This window comes from Primulina eburnea, chromosome 1, assembly GCF_022965805.1.
Source record: "Primulina eburnea isolate SZY01 chromosome 1, ASM2296580v1, whole genome shotgun sequence".
NCBI classification, from domain to species: domain Eukaryota; kingdom Viridiplantae; phylum Streptophyta; class Magnoliopsida; order Lamiales; family Gesneriaceae; genus Primulina; species Primulina eburnea.
Window position 1 is genome coordinate 8,738,141 of NC_133101.1, and position 25,241 is coordinate 8,763,381.

The 25,241-nt window shown below is 33.3% G+C and overlaps 2 protein-coding genes across 2 annotated transcripts; one reads left to right on the plus strand and one right to left on the minus strand.

Moving 5' to 3' along the window:
- The first annotated feature begins 7,089 nt into the window (after positions 1–7,089).
- LOC140826361 (probable pectinesterase/pectinesterase inhibitor 34) lies at positions 7,090–12,128 on the plus strand. The gene is made up of 4 exons (XM_073188605.1): positions 7,090–7,619; positions 7,801–8,322; positions 9,118–9,254; positions 11,212–12,128. The coding sequence occupies exons 1-4, from the start codon at positions 7,192–7,194 to the stop codon at positions 11,907–11,909; spliced, it is 1,785 nt and encodes a 594-aa protein (XP_073044706.1). The 5' UTR covers positions 7,090–7,191; the 3' UTR covers positions 11,910–12,128.
- A 5,167-nt stretch (positions 12,129–17,295) lies between these two features.
- LOC140803448 (uncharacterized) lies at positions 17,296–21,667 on the minus strand. Its single transcript, XM_073159331.1, has 2 exons — positions 21,046–21,667; positions 17,296–17,749 (listed from the first exon to the last, which is right to left on the minus strand). The coding sequence occupies exons 1-2, from the start codon at positions 21,609–21,611 to the stop codon at positions 17,296–17,298; spliced, it is 1,020 nt and encodes a 339-aa protein (XP_073015432.1). The 5' UTR covers positions 21,612–21,667.
- Between the last annotated feature and the right edge of the window lie 3,574 nt (positions 21,668–25,241).

Genomic DNA, 25,241 nt, shown 5'->3' on the forward strand with positions numbered 1-25,241 from the left:
ATTTTGTATTCAATATATAGTGACATTTTGACAAATTGAATTTATTATGTTGTACAAATTGATATATAAATATAGATGTACAGAATCACTCACACTTATGACAATAGTTGTGGGGACCCGGACGTTAATCACGTTCTAAATCATAATTATGACTACTTCAAACAATTATATAAACAGGGTCTAATTTTTTTTTTTTTAGATGCAAAGCGGAAACGTAATGTAATTAAATTCAAATTACATATTAAACATAACATACAATTATTGAATGATCTACAATAATCCAACTAGGTTCAACTACAAATCATTGCTGAATCCTAAGTTGCTTCAAAGCCCGGATCTCCACGCTATCTAGTCCAGCCTCGTTCTCTTCTTGACCCTGATCCTAGCCCACCTGTTGCCATGCACACATACAAACAAGACAACAGCGGGATAACTCCGGTGAGATATAAATATCCCAGTATAAATCATGTATACATGCCATTATATAAACAATATAAAAGTATACGACAGCAAATCATATCCTATATCCAATCATGATATGAATCAATAATAAGAATAAGTCATATTCTAAACATGTATCCTGAACCGGAACATGATTCAATATCAAGAATAAATCATATTCTAAGTATGTACCAATATCAGGAACATAATTCAACATCCATCAATATCAATCGATATAACTGTCACTCAAACTCGTGACTCTACGTTTTAGACTAGATTCAATCCTAGCCTAGGGATCCCGGTTTCCAGACATTGGCATTCCATATCGACCAACAGTAATAGAAAAGACTCGAGTTCTATCCACGTCGATATAGTATCGATCACCAGTAATAGAGAAGCTTTGTTTCTATCCACATCAGTATAGTATCGACCACCAGTAATAGAAGAACTCCGATTCTATCCACATCGATATAACATCGATCAACAGTAATAGAAGAAGTTATAATTCTATCCACATCGATACAATACGGATCACCAGTAATAGAAGGAGCTATAATTCTATCCACATCGATAGCCAATTATCCAGTGACAGACTATGGCATTTCCGCTAATACAATATCTCATGACATCGTGCAATGTGCCCGTGGTGATCCCACCACTATCAGGCACTTCTGTCACAAGATTACTCGTCTAACATCTGTCATCTATAATTCAAGAGAACAAGTATATCAATCAACTCAATGCAAATATCAATGCAATAAAATAAAGTATGTGATTTAGGGAAACTCGAGTCAAACCTCACTCGAGTTGTGCAATCCCAACTCAACATTAATTTATACCTTTATCTTCTCGCTCAGAAGAAGAAGAAGAAGTCCCGACTCTATCTCGGTCCATTCCCAATCTGGTAATAACAATACCGAACAGATATAATATCAATATTCAACTCAATTCAATACCTGTTCTGATCAATATTCAGATCACAATAAAATCTGATCAATGTCAATTGAGATACGATCTAATCCATATCGACGATATAATCAAAATCACTATCAAATCTGTTCAATATCAATCAACTGATGTTTCGACGGCATAACAATACAGTCTTGATAACCCCGTCAGTCCAAACATCACAGATATAATACCAGGACTCATAAGCAATGTCGATACCAGTCATAATCTCAATAACAACACATATCTGATGTGAATTCTCAGGCAAATCGACTCCAAAATTCATAACAATTACATAAACAGTCCGTTCTTTAATCTGACTTCGATTCTATGATGTCTAACTTGACAAGAACATCATATATGAATCCTATTCAATTCTGACAATATCATAATTTCAGAACACGTCTAAACGTAATAAAACTTACGTCCAGTTGGCGCTCGGGCGGTCAAAAACCACCGCGCGGGCGCCACACTCTCTGCCCAACTTCCTCGAATTTCACATGTAGTCTTATTTTCGTGTCCCAATTAATCCTTTCATAATCATATTAAATTATATATCAATAATTATAGATTACTAGGATTAAATTTCCGGGCATTACAATAGTTTTACGCTGGTTGCTAATATAGAGAAGATATTATTTTCTCCCTGTTACCAATGGTGCATTTAATGGATTTTATTACACACAACATACTGCATGTCAATTAATTAAAAAATAATATATTATAGAAAAACAATGGACGTTAAATGTTTTCAGACTCTGCATGAATTCGCGTGAATTTAAATTTAAATTTAATTTTTTAAAAGGTTGAAATATTAAATAACCAAAAAAATATAATTTACGAAGTCAAAGATTCAGTAATGCCGTTGGGAAAATGTAAATCGTCATGGTATTTTAATATATTTTTATTTATATATAAAATATATAGTGTTATACATACATACACATACATATATAATGTAATGATAAAATATATATTTTTTGATAATTATATATATAGTTTTTACAGTTTCAATAAATCGGATCAACGTATCTATGTGTATCTATATTATGTGAGTAAAATAATAAAAAAAATGAGGTCTGCCCCATAAGAATTTTAAATATTTCGAATTTGATCGGAGTCGAAATATTTTGTTTCATAAATTATGAGCCAAGACTATGATAATTTTTTCTATTAATATTATAAATTTTTAAATAATACAAAGATATATTAAAATTAAATGAGATAAATACTTCGACATTCATCTCTCATTCTCACGAATCCATGTTTTCTTCAAGAAAATTTCTTATCTAACACAAGCAATGTTATAACAGCTCAAATACTACGTTTTGATAGTTATCTCAACGTGAACAATTACATCTTCACAACAGTCCGCGATCATTTCAATCCATGAGAAATCAAATATATGGACTTGACGTTGATACTATTTACAAGATCAAGTGTATGTTGTTTTATAAAAAATTATAGTTTGTAAAAATGATATAACTCGAATATTTTACAATCCAAACAACATCACATTATAATTTTTCTTCTAACCAGACCAATTATTAATTCCCAAAAAACTATAATTCCACAATTAAATTTGAACAATAAATAAATTATCTCAAATTGTTTTTCAGTTAATATGATTTGTATTTTGTGTACTTCAGATTAAATGATTTGATTTCTAGATCCGCGCTAAGTCTGTCCACACTCAAAAATTTTAATTTAGTCTGAACTCAAAAATAAAACATATAATAATTGACTCAATTAATCACTCGCATCTATGATTCCACCACACTTTTAATAATTTTAATTTAATTAAATAAATTAAATTAAAAATTATAACTATCTATATTATTTATTAAAATTAAATTAAACTCTCTTTACTAATTAACTATGATATGGTGGTCAATTTTTTTATAATTCTTAAAACATCATTTAACCATTCAATTATAAATTTCACGTTTTTCTTTACATTTTATCTCTCATACCAGTTAAATTTCTATAAAATTAATAAATTTAATTTAAAAAAAATTATTTACTTCATTCTTTAATTTTTCTAGGGTACACATGCCATGATCCACCAGAATTATTTATGTTAAATTAATATCATAAAATTAATTACGCGTGTAAATTGAAAATTAACTATCTAATATTTTTCAAATGGTCTTTAATTTAGCATATTAAATTAAATATATTACAATTAAAAGATCTTTTAGTTTCTGGTAGAATAATATATAAGAAGCAATTAATTCATTAATGTAAAAAAAGACAATTCTTGACTGGAAGCTCTTAAATTTTGATATGTATATAAAAAAAATAAACACTCCACAAACAATCTTTGAAGGTAATGTTGTAAAATTAATAATTGTAAATATAAAATTAAATATCAACAAATTTTAGCATCATAATCGAATTCATTAAGAGAAACACTTAATTATTTTTGCATTTTCTTGTTAAAAAAACTAATTTCAATAAAAAGAATATGTAAATAATATCGATGAATTTGTGAAACCTGTCCGCCAATAAGAATATAAGCCCGTGCATGATATTGAAAACTCTTAAAGTCGTCTCAAATTTAAGATTTTAGTGCAAGTTAAATTATAAGGTTATAGGCAAAAACTTGTGTTAGACGGTCTCACGGGTCGTATTCGTGAGACAGATCTCTTATTTGGGTTACCCATGAAAAAATATTACTTTTCATGCTAAGAGTATTACTTTTTATTGTGAATATGGGTAGGGTTGACCAGTTTCACGGATTATGATCCGTGAGACGGTCTCACATGAGACTCACTCTAAGTTATATACAATACACATTAATTGTTGAATAACTAATCATCTCTGATATAAATCATGATAATATTTTTTTAAAAAAAGATTAGGTCTCTTGTGCGATGGTTACGATCTTTATCTGTGAGATGTGTCAATTCTACCGATATTATCAATAAAAGTAATACTCTTAACATAAAAAAGTTAATAAGTTTTCATGGATGATCCAAATAAGAGATCTCTCTCACAAAATACGATCCATGAGACCGTCTCACACAAGTTTTTTCCATAAAAAAATTATTGAGCAAAGTTATTCTCTCAAATTTCTCGATATTTTGTTAGTGATTGGTATGCATCCATGACTTTCTATCGATTTGATATTAAAATATTCGTGCTATCACCATAGAATGGAATGACCTGATGGATGACATTATAGAAACAGTTTCTATGGGGGTCAACATGTATATATATTTGATCGAAGTAGGAAATGCTGCTAAGTCGTGGGAACATAGACATAGTAGATGACAGCTAATTCCCATATCGACCACACAACAAGCCAGAACCTCCGACCTCTCCATTCCCACACACAATTTAAGAAAAAAATATTTGAAATCGGTTTTTAGAAATTTATTATTGTAAAATTGTATTTGGTCACGTAACAGAAGCTAATGAATTTGGAATGGACCTTTTTTATAAATAAAAAATTTTAAAAATAAAATTTTGTAAGACAATTTCACAAATCACGAGTCAATTTTGCGATACAAATCTCCAATCGTTCATTAAAAAGTATTACTTTTTTAATAAAAATATTATTATTTTTCTTTCAGTATGAATTCATATGAGTCATCTCACAGAAAAAATATGTGAGACGATTTTACAAGAGACTTGCTCTTTTATATAAATTTTTTTATATCGTATGCATGATTTTTTTTTTTCTTATTGATGTCAACCGGGCAAATCGAGTAATAGCCGGGTGGGCGATTTGCCAAGTCAAGTGTTTGGATATATGTGCGGATGTTCTTGCAAGTTACTGATGGTCCGGGGTGGTTGAGTTCCCTGTCACCTGGAGGACAGTGCCCGGGATGATTTGAGTAATAACCCTGAAAACACAGAACGTTAGGGAAGCGCCGGAAGTTGTTCCGGCGTATCCACTCCGACGCTCAAGTCAGTAATGTACGCAAAGGAAAACTTAGAGGGAGTAAGAATATTTGTGAGTGCTTGTGAGTATTCCAAAAAGAGTTACCTCCTCTGTAGTACTTACGGGGGGTCTTTATAGATGAGGCAGGTAGATGACTTACCCGCCGAATTCGGATAGTGGTCCATGATTCGGGGTCATGGGCCACGTTGTCAAGTAGTGGGACACGTACTAAGAGTTGACCTGGTCATGGAATGGGGTAAAATAGGCTCCGCGATGTCAGGAAGACGTGGTGATCAAGGAGAGAATGCGTCTTTTTCTCGGGTGTTTTCCACCCGAGTGCCTCTGAGGTGTTCTTGAGCCGGGAAGTTTTTACCCCGGATATTAGCTGATTACTCCCCGGGCGTCCTTCCCACCAGGTCACTGAAGGTAATTGTACTTCAATATCTTTTCCCCGTTCTGATCTTGCCCGAGTTCGAGAACCTTCCGGGTCAGGGTCCATACCCGGGGCCGGGGTCTCTTGGGGGCATCACTTATCATACCTTAAAATTGATTTAAATATAAAATTATATTATTATCTTCAATCATATATGCAGTTACCATTATTTCATTTTCCCTGTTTTTGATACAATTGTGGAGGTGAAAATTTGAATAAGAGATATTGCATATACATCAAGGAATTGTACATCAATTCTTACCATCATATTTAAGATTACCAAACTATCCTATGGAAATCAAACAATTACAACTTTTTTTTTCTTTCCTGAAAGTCATTGTGTGATAAATATCGATTAATTATATTAATAAATAAAGATTTAATGCAGTACTTTTACCCTTGGAGTAGGTAATTTTAAATATTTTACATGGTTGGATCGATAATTTTTGTTTTGTTTTTCAGAGTGATGGAATTAACTATTTCCTGTATGATCGAATCGGAGATATTTTTATACTTTTGCATTCACATATTATTTTATTATATAGGCAATAAACAATATATCAACATATACATACAAGAAACAAATCTAATAAATAATAATAATAAAAATTTCCTCCATCCGAATTGACGGAGTAATTAATATTTGACAGAAGTTCGATATCTCATGCAAACATCTTTTCTGACAAATCTATCACAAAATATTGGTCTGATATAGTTTATCAGATTAACATGGTTTGCAAACTATTAACGTAACCAAGATGTTTACACAGTATACACCGGAAGTAACATCTACAAGTTCTCACACCATAAAAAAACAAAAAATATGATTAATTTCAACTTAAATGTGGATCTAAGGTCAGTAAAGTATTATTAAATATTCATCTACAACAATTCAATCGTTGTAACTAATTAACAACATGACATGATTTTAAAGTAGCTCAAACTTGACCTTGACTTGCAAGTTTAGGTAGAACTTATGTGATGTTTTATATTATCCAAATATAGAATATATCATAGTCAAAGCAATGTTTTGTGTGAAATACCAGATATTAAATTATAATAATAAAAAAAGACATTAAATTATTTCAAAATCTTTATTTGATCTAATTTTTGACTCAAATTTTATAAATAAATAAAAATCATATATCATTATATTATTCATATATTGATTTATACATATATATATAATGATTAAATATTAACAGCGAGGTAAAAACTTAAATAATAATAAAAATAAAAAACTATTAAATTTAATTGAAACCCCGATCTAACTTCAACTTTCACCCACCGATTGGCAAATCCGAACATATTAAATTTTCATCCAGCCCCGTGTAAAACTGTCGCCCATATATATATATATATATATATACACCCCAACACTACCAAGCCCACTCTGTATCCCTTCTCCGTTACACCTCTGCTTCTTCAATCTTCCCACAAAATCTCCATAAAATTACCTGTTCCACGTTTTCTTCCGGCGATGGAATACGGCCGGCTAGAAAAAACCCACTCCGGTGGGGATTCCTCAACTCGAAGCCTGACCCCGGACTCCGAACGGGCTCCAAAACGGTCCAAGCTCAAGCTTCTTCTGCTCATCCTCGCCGCAACTCTTGTGGCGGCTTCGGCCGTCTCCGCCGCGTTCGTGGTGGTGTTCTGGAATAATGCAAGCTCTGGTGATGGCGATGAGACGCTCGGAATTCGTAGGCCGTCTGTTGCCTTGTCTCGAACATGCAGCTTGACGCGGTTCCAGAGTCTCTGTGTCAGCTCCCTCGTCGATTTCCCCGGCGCCGTCGCTGCCTCCGACAGGGACCTTGTGCACATTTCGTTCAACATGACTCTTCAGAAATTTGGCCACGCTCTATATTCCGCCTCCGACATTAGCAACATTCAGATGGATGCCCATGTCAGGTCTGCTGAATTCTTTTTAAACCTTTCATTTTCCCTAATTTTCCAACCAAATCTTTGTCAAAATGAGCCGTTGCATATGTTGAAATTAACTACATTATTTTACTATCATTTGTACTTCTCCATTTATTTTTTTAAAAAAATAATGGAGCCTAATTTGGTACTGATTTTGGCATTGCTTCAGATCCGCATACCAGGACTGTCTAGAACTCCTGGACGACTCAGTGTACCTCCTCTCACGCTCGCTCACCTCCGTCGCACCAGGCGGCGGAGTCGGCGGCTCAACTCAGGACGTACTAACCTGGCTCAGCGCCGCCTTGACGAACCACGACACCTGCATGGAAGGCTTCGACGAGTTAAAAGGCTACGTGAAGAACCAAATGCTCGGCAGGTTGAAGGACTTAGCCGGGCTCGTGAGCAACTGTCTCGCGATTTACTCCGCCGCCAAGCGGAACGATGATTTCTCAGGAATCCCGATACAAAACCGCCGCCGGAAGTTACTGAGCCCGGGAAAGAAGCACGAGCATTTCCCGAATTGGCTGTCCCGGAGAGACAGAATGCTCCTGGATTTTCCGGCGCCGGCGATAAAAGCCGATATTATCGTATCGAAGGACGGCAACGGCACGTGCAAGACGATCACGGAGGCGATCAAGAAGGCGCCGGAGAACAGCACCCGGAGGTTCATTATCTACGTGAGGGCAGGAAGGTAAGTTCACGTGTTCGTTCGTAAAAAGTTGGAGAAAGTAATACTCATCGCTCTTTCATTCTCGGTGGCTATACTTTTCTTTTGCCTGCATATGACTTGTTAAATTGACTTAAATGCCCTCTTTGACCATGTTTCTTAGCTACGTGTCTATTAATCAAGTTTGCTAGTGATTAGGATGATGATTTAAAGTTCAATCATGATGTGAAAGATTAATTATTAAATTATTATTCTCACGTGAAATGGGTTGTTTTATAATGTATAAAATCATATGTATCTATCTACCAAATGAATTTGATGGAAAGTGCAACTTTACTTACGCGTCTATTGGTATTATTGGGGACTAACCAAATGTCACTTTTTTTTTATGTTTGTCCGGACCAATTTTGTTGATCATATGTTACTTGTATCCATTGTTCTTGACTAGGTATTTGTGGTGGAATCCAAAGTTAATTTAGACAACATTTTTTGGTGGCCATGATTTTAGTTGACTTTTGTTGTAATTGAGTTTTGAATTTGAGATATGGTAAAAACTCGTGTGAGACTGATATCTTATTTGGGTCATCCATGAAAATATATTATTTTTTATGCGAAGTGTATTACTTTTTATTGTGAATATGAGTAGGGATGATCCGTCTCACAGATTACGATCCGTGAGATGGTTTCACATGAGACCTGCTCTTGAGATATTGTCTTAAATATAAAACTTTACACATTTTTCAAGAAACTAAAAATACGATTTTCACTTGTCCGATACTAACATGGGCATTTTATGATTCTTTTTTGTCGTGTGTGTAGATATGTGGAGGATATCTTAAAAGTGGGGAGAAGGAAGATGAACCTAATGTTTGTTGGGGATGGGAGGGGCATAACAGTCATTTCTGGTGGCAAAAGCGTCCAGCTGAATATGACAACTTTCCACACAGCGACTTTCGGTAAATTTCCTTTTTCTCCCTTTCTTTCACCTTTATTCCTCTTTTACACGGAAACAATAAGTTTGGAGTTGCCTTCAGTTTCAACATGCAAACGCGTCTCCCATGTCCACTATGCCATGATTGATTCATCCACTCATAATAATAACATCAACAACAATATTATTATTAGTTCATAATGAGATATCCGAGTCGGTGAACTTTTTCGATCCATAAATATGAGTCTGATTTTCGTTAACATTTTCTCGGATAAGTCTGTTGCACAACTATAATATTGTGATAGCATGATAGTTTACCCCAATGCTGATGAATGATGTTCCATCTTTATTAAATAAAATAAAAAAAAAATGGAGCCCTGATCTTATATTTTTCCTAATATAGACTTAAATATGCATTTTTGATCATATGAAAAATCTTCTAAGTTTATTCCACATAAAAAATTAAATAATTTTTTTTATTATAAAACAGCTCCTCCGAGGCATCCATGTGTTGTCACATTACTAATGGACAACAGTCGCAGTGTTTCTATTATAGAAGTGGTTCCCAGCTGGTCACTGGGAAGGGATATACTCGGTGTAGCACATCCTATGGGCTGTCTTCACCAAGTACAGCATAGTTGTGTCGAGGTGGAGGAATTGGATAGAACCAATAAGTCCAAATAATACATTAAAGCCCGTAATGTCAAAGAAGTTTACGAGTCAAAATCATTTTTTTTAGCTGTTAAAGTGCTTTTTTAGAAGTTGAAAGTTATGAATTTTCGGCTTTTACTTTTACTTTTTTTTAAAATTTAAAACAAAAATTTTTTCTTCACATTTATCCCACCGTCAAAATGGAAACTGTCCCATTAGCCATGTACCATATATGAGAATTATTTAAGCTACTGTTGAGGAAATTTACAGATAGATATCATAATATTTTAAATATGATTGAATGATTATAATTTAACGAGTAAACACCACATGTATATATATAATATCAAATGAAATGATTGGGATGGGATCATACGCTTGTGCATGTATTTCTTGCATGTGGCTCTCCTTTAATGAGATTGCTCGTCAATTCGATATTTTTAAAAGATGATTTATTAGTTAATTCGACCAATATCCAAGTGCATGTCCCTTTCTATAGTAGCTTATGCGCATGGCTGTAACCTAATAACTGGATAATGGGTTTTCTAGTGAAACAGAATCATCTCGACCCCGGTTAGTTCGAAGTTACCGTATACGTAGTACGCTCCTCTTGATCCAATGATTAGAAGAGATAGGACTACGTATCGCGTATATTGCATCACATGAAAAAATACGAGTGAACCTCTTGTAGCCATTGGATTAGTATTTAAGATACTACCCATGTGATAGCATGAACAAATCTCTAGCCTTGACATTTCTGCTATGAAAGCATAAATTAGTGTGTGTGTGTGTGTGTTGTCGTTTTCTAGTAGAAAAACATGACGTGACAGATGATAACATTGTCTCCTGTTCCGTCAATTTTTATTTTGTTATTTATTACATTTTGTTCGAAATCAAACATGTTACGTTGGTTGCTGAAAAAATAGAATATTCCAATCAATTAATTAAGTTTTTTAAATTTTGGAGTAAAGTCGACGTATATTTTCAAGAAAAGAAATGAGATTTTCTTTGGTTGTGATGAATAATATTTTCAAGCTGAAGCATCACCAAGAATGGAAACGTCTGCATCGAATGAATGGGTGCATTCAATTGTCTTGTTCCCCGGAGACGACCCCAATGAATTAGTGGCTCGCAACTTTTTGACTATTAAAATGGGTTTTTTTTATATATATTATTCTGTTTTTATTTTTAACATTAATGTCCCACTTTGAACTTAGGCAACATTTATTATACGAGTGGTATTCCTTATTTTATTTCATTATTTTCATTTTTTTTCGTGTGTTTCATATTTCTGTCATGATAACGCCATGCTTGCGTTTGCACACATACAGCTGCAACGGGTGCTGGTTTTATTGCAAGGGACATGACATTTGAAAACTGGGCTGGACCAGAAAAGCATCAAGCAGTCGCTCTTCGGATCGGTGCGGATCACGCGGTCATCTACCGATGCAACATTATCGGGTATCAGGACACACTCTACACACATTCTCAACGACAGTTTTACCGCGAGTGTGCTATTTATGGCACGGTGGACTTCATATTCGGTAATGCGGCGGTTGTGTTCCAAAATTGCACCATGCACGCTCGGAAGCCCTTGCCGTTCCAAAAGATCACCATAACTGCACAGAATCGAAAGGACCCTAACCAGAACACCGGTATTTCAATCCATGCCTGTAGAATAGTAGCTGAACCTGATCTCGAGATAGCCAAAGGGTCATATCCCACGTATTTAGGGCGACCATGGAAGCTGTTCTCTCGAACGGTGTACATGCTTTCGTACCTAGGCGATCACATTCACCCTAGAGGGTGGCTCGAGTGGAATGCAACTTTCGCACTAGACACACTGTACTACGGCGAGTACCTGAACTATGGTCCTGGTGGTGCGCTGGGGCAACGTGTTACATGGCCCGGGTATCACGTGATCAATTCCTCTGAGGAGGCTAGCAAGTTCACCGTGGCCCGGTTCATATACGGGTCGGCGTGGTTACCGTCCACGGGGGTGACGTTCTTGGCTGGACTTTCGACTTGATCCAACTGCTACAAATTGTGCTATTTATGTATTATAAAGAAAATGGATGCTCTTTTCTTGATTAATGGTATATAGTAATTTGGGGGTCTTTTTACACATTCTTTTACAATGAAATAAAAATGTTGTTTGGTAAGTTTGGGTATTGTATCGTGTATGTGTCGGTAGGGGTATTCAATGTAAAATATGACCTGATTTATAACAAGTGAATCGTTTGATGCAGCTGGATGACACAGGCACTGACAGACCCAATGTCTATTCTTTTTCTAATTTGATTTAATGGCTGGAATTTTGATAATTTCAACGGAATTCAATTTTAAATATGAATAGCTGTCAGGTGTGTAATTCGAGAGTCAATAATGGAGGCTCACATATTTAAAAGTGAAAAACTATGTTTTAATATTATATATAAAATATAATATTTTTTATTTTCAAATAATTAGTTTAGACTTTTTTATTAAAAAAATATTTTTCTCAAATAAATAAATATTTACCATATCTATAATAATTAGATGAGAAAAAAATGAAAAAAAAAATGGATGAGATATATTTAAAATTACTAATATATAAATGAGATCAAATATACATATACAATATTATAGGGGCAAATATTCTAAAACAATTGCTGGATCATGTCATATCTATTACGATAATATACTAAGCGGTGAGACACATGATGTGCATTTCTATTTCCAAAGTAAATGGTTTAATTAAATAATTTTGCAAAATGATCGAGACATAATTGATCGTTAATAATTATGAAATGAATGGAGTGTATTCAGACTCTCTTGCTAAGATTCCATGCCAAATCAGTAAGCACGGGCCTTTCGCTTCACCTATTTTTCATTATTAAGATGGTTTCTGGTTTGATATTTTTAGATAGAAACATGAAAATAAGGTATAAAATTAGATATAAAGATTTATTTGAAAAATCATTAAAAAATTTTAAGGTAAAGATCATAGTCAAATAAAAAGAATTACACTATAATATTTTGAGAGTTACAACATCTAACTATGTTTCTAAAGAGAATATCCACTATTTTAATAAATGAGAATAAACAACTTACAAATATTATAAAACTAATCTATATCAAGTAAGAATAAATAGTCAAGAAAAGTGAGGTGAATTCGATTTTGGGATGCTGAAACTAATAAGAGGAGAGTCATGTTTATTGGAGTTCTCCACATCTGAATACATGTAATTCTACACAATTCCTTCTACTTTGCATCCAAATTTGATTTTTCCGTTCATTCATACCACTTACATAATTTAAATATCATTTTTTCACTTGGAAATTTGATTGAGAATCAAATACATCTCAGTATATTTTTTAAATCCCTTCTTTACATCACTTAAACATATCAGTGTTCACTTGCTTGATCAGAACATTGCTTATGTTATCATTTATATGTATCTTCTGTATAGCCACACTCCATTATTCAACTAATTTTCGAACAAAGTGAAACTAGACTCCAATGTGTTTAGTTCTGAAATGAAAGATTGGATCCCTTGAGATGTGCAAAACACTTTGACTGTAACAAAACAAATGAACATTTTCTTGCTCGTGCTTGTTCTCTTCCAGTAACCTTTCAATTTATATTGTCTCATTACAAACTTGAGTAGCTGCCCAATATTCTGTTTCTATTATAAATAATACCACAATTGTTTGTAGTTTTGAAACTCAGCTTGTTGCTTCACTTACTAGTATAAACACACAATCAGTTGTAGATTTTATCTTATTAGGATCTCCTGCATAATCTGAATCGACATAGAATCTATGTATAAAATTCGATCATGTAAAACACAATGCATTATTTGGGGCAGCCTTAATGTATTTAAGGATCCTCTTAAGAATATTACAATGCTCTCGTACAGGATTCGCCATGTAACGACTAACTGCTCCCACTGTTTGTGCAATGTATGGTCTTGTACAGATCATGACAAACATCAAACTTCTCACTGCTGATGCATATGATACTCGAGATATATACATCATCTCTGTTTCATTGCTAGGACACATCTCACAGGATAACTAAAATTTAACAGGAGATAAAGGTCAATATGGCTTTGCATATTGACGCGTTGTCGAAAAATAAATTTTTTTTTAATAATTTAATAAATCTAAAAGAAACTAACAATTGAAACTAAAATCGTGTAAAAGAGAAAAATTTTAAGTGTAAGAGAGAAAATTTTAAGTATTGTGTGAAGTGATAAATTGTGTATAAGATAAAAATTTAATTGTTGTGTGAAGTGATAAAATTGTGTATGAGATAAAAATTTTATTGTTGTGAAGTAGTGAGAAAAAATTTAAGTGTGGTGTGAAGGGATGAAATTGTGTAAAAGAGAAAAATTTTAAGTGTTGTGTGAAGGGATGAAAATGTGTAAAAGAGAAAAATTTTAAGTGTTGTGTGAAGTGATAAAATTGTGTATGAGAGAAAAATTTTAAGTGTTGTGTGAAGGGATAAAATTGTGTAAGAGAGAAAAATTTTAAGTGTTGTGAAGGAAAATGAATTGGAATAGGGGTATTTATAGTGAGTTGGCGACGGTGTTAGTTTAAACCGTCGTGGAATTTTAAATTAGCGACGGTTTTGATGAGATTGTCGCCGTATTTTGCGACGGATTAAGTTAAACCGCTGCTAAAGTTAGCGACAGGTTTTGAAATATTGTCGCATGTTTTAATTGGCGACAGTTGGCTTTAAACCGTCGCTAAATATAGAGACGGTTTGTTCAAAACAGCCGCTAAATGTAGCGACGAATGTCACTAAACTGTCGCTAAATTTTAGCAGGCGACTGTTTGACTTTAAACCGTCGCTATAATTAGCGACTAATGATACAAAACCGTCGCAAATGTTAACGTAGCGACGGTTATATGAAACCGTCGCTATATTTAGCAACGATTTTTTGATAATCCGTCGCTAAATTTGGCAACGTTTTCCAAAACCATTGTCGTGTGTCTAAAAACCACGCTAATCGACAACGGTTTCTTAAAACCGTTGTCGATTCTCCCAAAAAACGCGCTAATAGACAACGGTTCAGCGTTGCAAGACTTTCTACAAATAATTGTTTCTAGAAAACTAAATCTTTTTGTTACTTTTATCTCGGTGAACTTACATCCCTATAATCTTGTTTTCTAGTCCAAAGTCTTTCATATAAAATTCTCTAGTAAATTGTTCCTTCAATAGTTGTATCTGAACTTTGTTGGGGCCAGTTAACAACATGTTGTTCACGTATAATAACAAAACCAGACATATTGAAATATGTACAAGGGTTTATACTAAGTGTGTTTTATCCACGACTCATGATATATGAATCAAATATCTTATACCAACACATCTGTTTGAGACCGTACAAATATTTGTTTCAATATGCAAACCACGTTTTCTTTGCCTTTTTCCGAAAACCTTCTGGATGGAGTATATAGATTTCTTTTTCAAGATCTCCACGAAGAAATGTTGTTCTAGCTGTTCTCGATATAGGTCAAATACTGCGCACACTACGAATACTATTCCGACTATTGTAAACCGAACCACGTTAGAAAATATCTCATCGAAGTCATTTATTTCTTTCTAAGCATATTTTTTTTTACCACAAATCTTGCATGATACTACTCTACTTAGTTATTGTCATCACACTTGATCTTATAGATTTATCTATTACAAGTGGGTTTCCTCCCTCTTGGTAGTGTAACAAGATCCCAAGTTTTATTTATGTCTAATGTCTCAAGTTCGTCTTGCATTGTTGTCATGCACATAGGATACATCCGAGCTTTGAGTAGTCTTATAGAAACTTGATGACTCACCATCTTCTATTAATAGATGATATGCAATATTTCTTTCAGTGATATAAAAGTCTCTCATTACTAAAAATCTCTAATTAATATTTGACAATTAATATACATTCAGTTTTCCATCATTAATTACTTAATACTTATTAATTCTTTCATATTGATTTATATGGGAAACATAAAGATCTATTATCCATTGAAAATTATGAATATTAAAAATTATTATCAATTCTTCTACTGCTTAATTTTCACTTTCGGTGTGATTGTTTTGTCAACTTTCTTCATCCTTCTATGGAAATCAACAAGTTTTTCATCATATATTGAATCTCTATGGAGTAATTATTTTTTAAAAAAAAACTAAAAAATATATATCATAAAGAAAAAGTTGATTCTGATAAAAAAAACTCAATTTCTTAAAATGAAAATTAAAAAAATTTAAACTTGTTATTTCATAATAAATTGCTTAGAACATAATTAGTGCTGAAGGTATGAACAAAATCTGTATCAATGTACATTAAAGAATAACTACCGAAACATAAATTTCTATTTTATTTTATACACTTGTATTTAATTAAAATTTAAAGAGCTAAAAATTCACGCTCTATAGTTATAATGAACATCAAATTAGTTAAATAAATCTAATTAATATATCCATGACATACTAATTTATTAGTTTCCACTTTTTCATAAATAGTTGTTGCAATTTTAGCAGTTTGATATACTGATATTTTGTGATTATTGTGTAATGTTAGTATTTATGTCATTAAAGAGAAGCTTGCATCAATCACACAAATATAATTGGAGCTCATGTTTTTAAAATAAAATTGAAGAGATTTAAAATTTTGAAAAAATTACCTCTGTCTCCAGCAAAAAAAAAGAGACAGAGAGAAGGAAATAAACTTAGGCATAGTTTGGTACACATGATAGGATAAACATGTGATATATAATATAAGGATAAGTTAAGGATAAATAAGATGTATGATATTATATTTAATGTTTGGTATGATTTTAATAAGAGTGATTAAATTTATATATTAGATTGTAATGACAAAATTAACCTTATCATAATAAATTTTATAATTTCAAAGTTGTTGCTTGAGTTCATATTTTTTATTTATACATGTGCCGATAGTACTTGCATGATTTATTTATTTTTACCTAATTTTATATATTATATAATATGATAATTGAGCCCTTGATTTTTTGAGTCAAGTCAAATATCAATTTTTAAGGTTAATCGAGTGATAATAATAATTTTATTGAGATTTATAAAAATTATTTATATAATTATCTCGAAATCATTTATATAATTATCATATTATATAATATATAAAATATTTATTTGATTTTAATTTTTACCTACTAGCATAGATTTATAGAAAAATCATTTATAAATTGAGGGTAATTAAGTCATTTGTAGTGTATTTTATCATTTGATTAAAATTATCACACCTTCTATTAGGGATATTTTATCCTTCTAAAAAATCATTTATCAAGGGCCCATGATATTATCATGAGCTTTTTAAAAAGGCACCAAACATGGGATAAGGAGGATTATTTATCAATCCCTCTCTTATCCCATGTACCAAACTATGCCTTATAGTTTAAAAACACGCATGGCAAGAAACAAGGGAGCAAAGAACAAGCAGACCTATGTTTACACAGAGCCTAGACTTTAGAGTATCATCAAACAACAAGGTTACGGAATCAGAGTATGTCTCCCATTCGTCGTCCTCATTTTCCGCTACTTGTTGGGATAATTCCGAGGGATGAGGTGGGATTTGCAATAGTTCAGTTTCACTTTCAAGCATTTCCAATACTTTACTCATCGAGGGTCGATCATCTGGACTCATTTGTATGCACCACAACGCAACTATTGTCATCCTCTTGATTTTCCCCCTACATTCATCATCAGTTTGATCAGCTTCTCCGATGTCAACATCTTTTCCTTTGTTGACGTGATCATAAACCCAATCTGGAAAATATTTGCTGGAATTCTGATCGTTCGCTGTCAAGTCCTGTCTTAGGCCGACCATTTCCATTAGAAGCATTCCAAAGCTATAGATAATCGAAGAAACGAATGAACAGTTTAATGCTAAAGCCAAATTAAAAGCTTACCAGCACAAATTTCAGAAAGCAGGAGCATACCTGTAAGTACACCACATAAACATGATAAACAAGAGAAATCAAACTACATTTATCAGAATCTCGTATATGTAATATATATGAAATTTGGAGTCTGTGAATTGATTCAATAGGAAAATGCGACGATGAAAGAAATTCTTACGGGTAATAGCAACATAGTACCATGGTGTGGGGCCTGCATTCATCGGTATAAATTAAGAACCATTAAAATCAAGAACCTCAACAAATAAGAAATGTAGGTTTGGATTCTGAACTGAAACTACAAAAAACCTTTGATATTTGTCTTGTTTTCTCTAGTTGCTGGTTTTATCAAAAGCTGAAATGGTTGAACTTTTTTGCAAACCATTTTCAGATGTTGAATCATATATTTTAAGTGATCTTTTTGTCTTTGTACTTCATTCCAACAATCAGGGCACGACATCAATCCATATTTATATCTCATAAACTTGAGATAAAGAAATGAAAGGGCTTGGTTAAAATCTTTAGTAGGAAGTCTTTTAGTTTCACAAAAAAACATAAATAGATGCAAATTATTCTTTGAATGATCTAATGACAGACTTCAATTCCACCAAGTAAATTGCAAAGATATAACATGTAAGCATCAAACAAATCTATTAAGGAGCAAGAATTCATACATGAAACTTCGGTGTCCTGTCCCCTGAGGCTTCCTCTGTCAAACGTGTACCTTGAGACATTCCTAACAACCAGTTCTGCAACGGGTTCAAGTACTTAGAAACATTAAAGTTTGAAGTTACAAGTACATTAATACTGTGGCTAATTAGCCCATGCCCCTATTCAAGATTCTTACCTATCTCGAAAGTCAACATCTGAAAACTTCTATAACAGTGACTACTTAGACATACAGCTTTGTTTTCATCAACCACACAATATTCGTTTATGTTGCAGTTCTTAGTAGCACAGTGAACACCAAACCAAGAAACTTCAAATCCATATAGCAACGAGTCGTGTATTTCAGACAGAGAGAGATCATTTTCTTTGTCACTATAAATCAATGGCGACGATGTCATAGTAACAAGGTCTATTTGTTAGAGTAGATGCCCTGCAAGCCAACGGTTGGCTAGGGAATTTATTGACTCAAGTGAAGTAAACAATCTTTATTTTAATATAATTTAACTTTTAATGGTTTCGTTATACTTTATCTGTATACCCATGCAATCAGCATAGATAAAGTCCTTGATTATGCTTTAATACAAATGAATCGTAATTCGATGTTGAAACTCATTTGTAAACACTGCATATTCTAAATTCGTTCCTAGTCGATTCAGCCGCCTAAAACATGGATAAAGGTCGCTTGAGCTCGAGACTAGCATCTGTGATGTTGTGTACTGCGTTTCTTGGTAAGGGCATGGAGATGTCCAAACATGCAGATGGGTAGTCATATGATGATTATACCGAACAACCCTCCCTCGGACTTTCCAAGTGGTTATCATTCATCGAGAGGATAAGTCCGTGGTTATGATTGTACACCATTAGTCCTTATGACCCGGGACAACACTGAGGCTCTATATGCTAGGGCTGTGCTTTGACTCGTTTACCGGCTCCAGGAGAGTCATCAGGTGGCGAGGTTGGGTACAGTTGCGACACATATAGGAGCCAGTGCATTGTAGTCGGGGATTCACCGCTCACCTACGGGTGTGGATATCCTATGTGATCTAATGTAATAATAGTGCATGGAATCTCTGGCCAGAGTATGAGATGTACGTTGGAGAAAGAGTTCTCCAATAGTACACGCGATGCCACTATTATAGTTATCACATAGTTATCGAATTAATATGCAACCCTCGATGAACCAATGGTTGCAGATTCGATCGGGATATATGAGATGAAGGGACCGTACTGTACGTTAATCATAATCGACTGGTTCTTGCAGGCACTATCAGTGATACCTAGGGGATCATGGGGCGATGCTACTAGACGCTCTTACCATGATCCGATGGGTGCAATCAGAAATGAGTTCTGACATTCTTGATCAAGGTGTTGATGAAAAGAATGGGGCTAACTAGGGTAAGCCCGAATAAAGGATTATGTTCTGAATCACAAAGAGTTGTGAACCCACGACTAGCTGTATCCCTGAACCATTGAGGGTCACACAAGCACTGGATCGTTTGTTCCCGTTGAGAGAATAAATTCAAATAGTTGAATTTATATATTATTATAGTAAATTCAAGGAGTTGAATTTATGATAATTAAATTTTGAGAAAATAAATTCAAGGAGTTGAATTTATGAAATAGTAAATTCAAGAAGTTGAATTTATGAAATATGGAGAGAATAAATTCAAAGGGTTGAATTTATGAAATTTGATAATTTAATTTATTAAACTCAAAAGTTGAGTTTATTAAATATTAAATTTTGGATGTGAGAAATTCAAGGAGTTGAATTTATAATTTAAATATTAAATTCAAATGTTGAATTTATAATGGATATAATGCATGAAATTTCGGTGAAGAAAATCGAGATTGCCAAATGTTGGCATGCAATTTTAGAATCTTTAATGAACTTAATTAATTAGATTAATTAAGGAAATGAAAGATTAGAAATAATAATAAGAATTTTGATTCTTATATTTATATATTATATTGCATCCGAAAGTTTTGGAAAAATAAAAAGAATATGTCATTAATTTAGAATCTTTAATTAACTTAATTAATAAGATTAATTAAGTAAATTAAGGATTAGAAATAAAGATAATGATTTTGATTCTTAATTGATAAGGGAGCACCCGAGAGTTTTAAAAGGAAAAAGAGGGACTACTCTTCAATTCAATTCCTTGGGCAGGAAGATTTTCGGCTCTCCCAACTCCAAAAGGATTCTCTCGAAAATCTCTTCTCAAAAATAAGGAAAATTCGGCTTATAGTGTTGAGTCGATTTCTTCTTTATGTTTCTATCTCTACGCAAAAGTTCTTCTACTTTTCTAGTGCAAATTAGAAGAGGAACAAATCATCTAGTCGTGGACCTGATTAGAAGAAAGGAGTCCTTGAAGAAAGTTCGTAGGGATTCATCAAGAGCCAGATCTGTTATACCGGATCGGTTGGTGTCTAGTGATTAATTCACAAAGGTATAATTTCTGACGCCCTATGAATGTTTTGATTTAAATCATACGAGCGCCCAAATATATTTTGATTGTCAAAATAAAAATAAAATTTTAAACTTCCGCTGCGTTTGGGCGCGTAGAAAACCGAGATCCAACACTATTCTGCACAAATCCCTCACATCTGGTGCATAAAAGAAGCCAAATTTTATATACGTGTGATGTGTAATTGATGTATGAGAGGAAGAAGGTCTACATGTATATGTTGGAATAGAGGCAGAATCGTTTAGGGGAAACGGGCAGCTAAAAAAGGTAATAGGTTTAGCTATCTGAATCAGCACCCCGTTCCCGAAGTTGTAGCTAAAGAGGCTGTATGGGAGATTATTATAACGACTGAGATTGGCCCAATTTGAAAAATGGGAAGGGAAAGAGCAAGTGTCATTATTCTTTATGTTAGGATCAGCAAGGCGGATGGTGTAGTTTTGATAATTGATGGCTCGCACATGGTATTTGTAAGAATCTACGTATACTGAAGAAGCAGTATTGTTTTCACATGATATTTCATACATAGAAATACCACAGTCTAGTGGATCATCTTTGAGCCGAAAAGGGTAGCTTATATTACGAATATCGCCACAGGAGGAAGGGTTGCATGAAGAATTCTGATTTGCATATGAAGATTTCATTAGGATTAAAATTGAAAGAATTAGGAGACAAGCTTGCATGATTATTTTGGTGGTGACGAGGTATCTGGATTGTGGAGGAGCTTCAAACCTTCAAGGTTTTAGCCAGGGGCGGGATTCAAAATTACCTGAGGCTGGCTCCGTCCCATGCTGTATTTAATAAAATAAATAATTAACTAAAAAAGTTAAAATAAAAAATAACACACTACTGAAGTTGTGCTCTGCGATTCTTCTTAGAATTAAGCTTGTAAATTATTAATCATTATCAATTTTTTCAACCAAATTTCGTTAGACGTAGATTACCGGCAAAAACTTGTGTGAGACGGTCTCACGGGTCGTATTTGTGAGACGGATATCTTATTTGGGTTATCCATGAAAAAGTATTACTTTTTATGCTAAGAGTATTACTTTTAATTGTGAATATGGGTAGGGTTGACCCGTCTCACAGATTAAAATCCGTGAGACGGTCTCATATGAGACTCACTCGTAGATTATCATAGAATCTCCGAAAAACTCTACTTTCATTTTGTTACGAAAAGCTGTTTTAAAAAGTTTCATTGCTCAAAAATTTCTACAAAATTCCATAAATTCACATTTATATTTTCTATAGTATCTAAACATCTAAATAATAAATAATCAACACTAAAAATCGATAATCCCCAATATAAAATCTGGAAATTTGAAATGATGCTCAAATAAATTCCAAAAAATTATCAGTACCATCAATCGGCTCAAATGTAGTACCTACAATCAACATTTTAATATATATCTATTATCAAAATTCAAAAAAAAAACCAAAATGTCCAAATTTCGTAACATTAAAATATGAAACTACCTTTAAATTTGAAATCTAACTAAGAACAACAAGAACAAGCTATAGAAAGTCTAACACTAAGATTTCCTCATGATTTTCGGTGAAAACAATGACCGATGGGCGACGACTGATTTCAAGACGACAAAGAAATTTCGAAAATTTGGTATTAAAAAAATAGCTTATGTCGTTGGCTTTCCATATCTACAATCGATTTTGAAAACTGACGACCGATGATGAAGTTACGACCATTTGAAGTAATGAAAATTGTGATAGTTTGATATAGAAAAATAGATATGACGTAGCAGATAAGTGAAAGAGAGAGAAAAAAAGATTGAGCCTTGGGACCAATCAATTTTTTTAAAAAATAAAACATATTTATTCTTTTAAAAAAAACTAAGTGGGGCTGGAGCCCAACCCAGCCCCTTACATAGCTCCGCCCCTGGTCTTACCGATCACGAAGATAGACACTTTTTTAGTGTAAATGTTGCAAGTTCTCTTCTAACTCAAGTGCAAGAAATGCTAATTTCCTCCACTTGAATAGGATCGTCAACTGTCTTCTTCAATTAGCCTTTATATCAATGAACACCAAATTTGACCAAAACGCATTGGGGGGGTTTCACTTTAAGCATGTATAATAGACAACTCTGATCTTGTAGAAGCCGTCAGCTTTTAATATCGGTGCACAATTTTTATTTCACATGTGTAAGATTAGTACGTTTTGAATTTCAAGAAACAAATGTAAACAGTTCTTAATTTAGATCATAGCAACAGCTAATGCAAATTTTCCATGGAATTACTTGCACTTCATTTGGTCTAATAGTAGACTTTACCGTTTTCAAAAGTTGCACATGAATGACTTGGTTGGTTATCTGAGATGGTTCTAGCCTTCTCCGTTTCAATGGCGATTAATGTCACATACCGAGCCTGGAGCGCATTGACACTGACGTTGTTTGACAAATAAAATTCAAAAAACAACAAGTCACGCAGTAAAACCAAACAAGTCCGTTTTATAAATTATTCATAAATAACTTATCATTACAACAAAAATTCCCACGAACGAAATATAATTACAGAAGTGTTTTATAACTTAATTAAAATGGAAAGAACATAACTAAAATAAGTTCTTAAACTTGAAAACATCTTTTTCATCATCCTCAAAGCATAATTGTTCCTCATCGTCTAACTATTTTAGATCCGTATCTTAGGAGAGAGTAAGAGATAAGTATTTTCTGATACAATTATCAAGTGTAGGCCGATTGAACATATGATATACAAAAATCACATACATGAACTTTTCAATCATATCATAATCGTATAAAGCCGATTTTCAATATTCTAAGGGGCGGAACTGTGAAACAATTATAATCCTAGGGGCCATATCATATCAAAACTTTCGGAATTCTTATCCACATAAGTTTTCGAATCATAACAGTGTCAAAAACATGCTTTTTATTTCAAAAGCATATATTCAGAAAGAAAGTATATTCTATTGTGAAAAAGTAAAAATTTATGGTAAAAAGTAAAAATCTCAAACTCTCAAAATTTACCAAACTACACACTTTATAATACTTTACTCTCTACTCAATTGTGATTTTCTTCACAAATGAGAGATCTATTTATAGGAAATCTTTACAAATAATCCAAAAATAAAATACATCATTACCTACATCATCACACACTAATTTTCAATATTTACAACTCTTATTTTCAACATTCAAATATTCAATACACGCATTTTAAATATTAATTTTCAACACTCCCCTTGTGATGATGATCATAATGATTGTCTTCATTACGTGTTTTTATACTGCCTCGTTAAAAACATTACTAGGAAAAACCCATTGGGATAAAAACCATAGCAAGGGAAAAATAGTGCAGTCACGTAAACTCCCCCTCATGTTGACACGACACAATTCTTCACAAATTTCGTAGATTGCTCATCCCAATATTATATATGTGCTTTCTGAATATTGACGTAGGAAGTGCCTTTGTGAAGAGATCTGAAGAGTTTTCACTTGATTGAATGTGACGAACATCAATACATTTATTCTTCTCTAGCTCCTTGGTGAATGCGAAGAACTTAGGAGAAATATGTTTAGTTCTGTCGCTTTTTATGTATCCTTCTTTCATTTGAGCAACACATGCAGCATTATCTTCATATAATATCACAGGCTTCTCGTCGAATGATAATCCGCATGAGATTTGGATATGTTGGGTCATTGATTTTAACCACACACATTCACGACTTGCTTCATGTAGTGCAATAATCTCGGCATGATTTGATGAAGTTGTTACGAGCGTTTGTTTCTGTGAACGCCAAGAAATTGCAGTGTCTCCACGAGTAAATACATATCCAGTTTGGGAACGTGCCTTGTGTGGATCAGATAAGTATCCAGCATCGGCATAACCAATTATACTTGGATTAGCATCTTTTGAATATAAAAGTCCCAAGTCTATCGTTCCTCGTAGATAACGGAATATATGTTTAATTCCGTTCCAGTGTCTCTTTGTTGGATATGTGCTAAATCTTGCCAACAAATTTATGGCAAAATATATATCAGGCCTTGTACAATTTGTAAGATACATAAGGGCACCGATAGCACTTAGATATGGTACTTCTGGACCAAGAATATCTTCATCATCTTCACATGGATGGAATGGATCCTTTTCTATGTTTAATGATCTAACAACCATTGGAGTACTTAAAGGATATGATTTATCCATATTAAAACGTTTAAGGATCTTTTCTGTATAATTTGTCTGGTGAACAAACATTCCGCATTCTTGTTGTTCAATTTGTAAACCCAGACAATACTTGGTTTTTCCAAGATCCTTCATTTCAAATTCTTCCTTCAAGT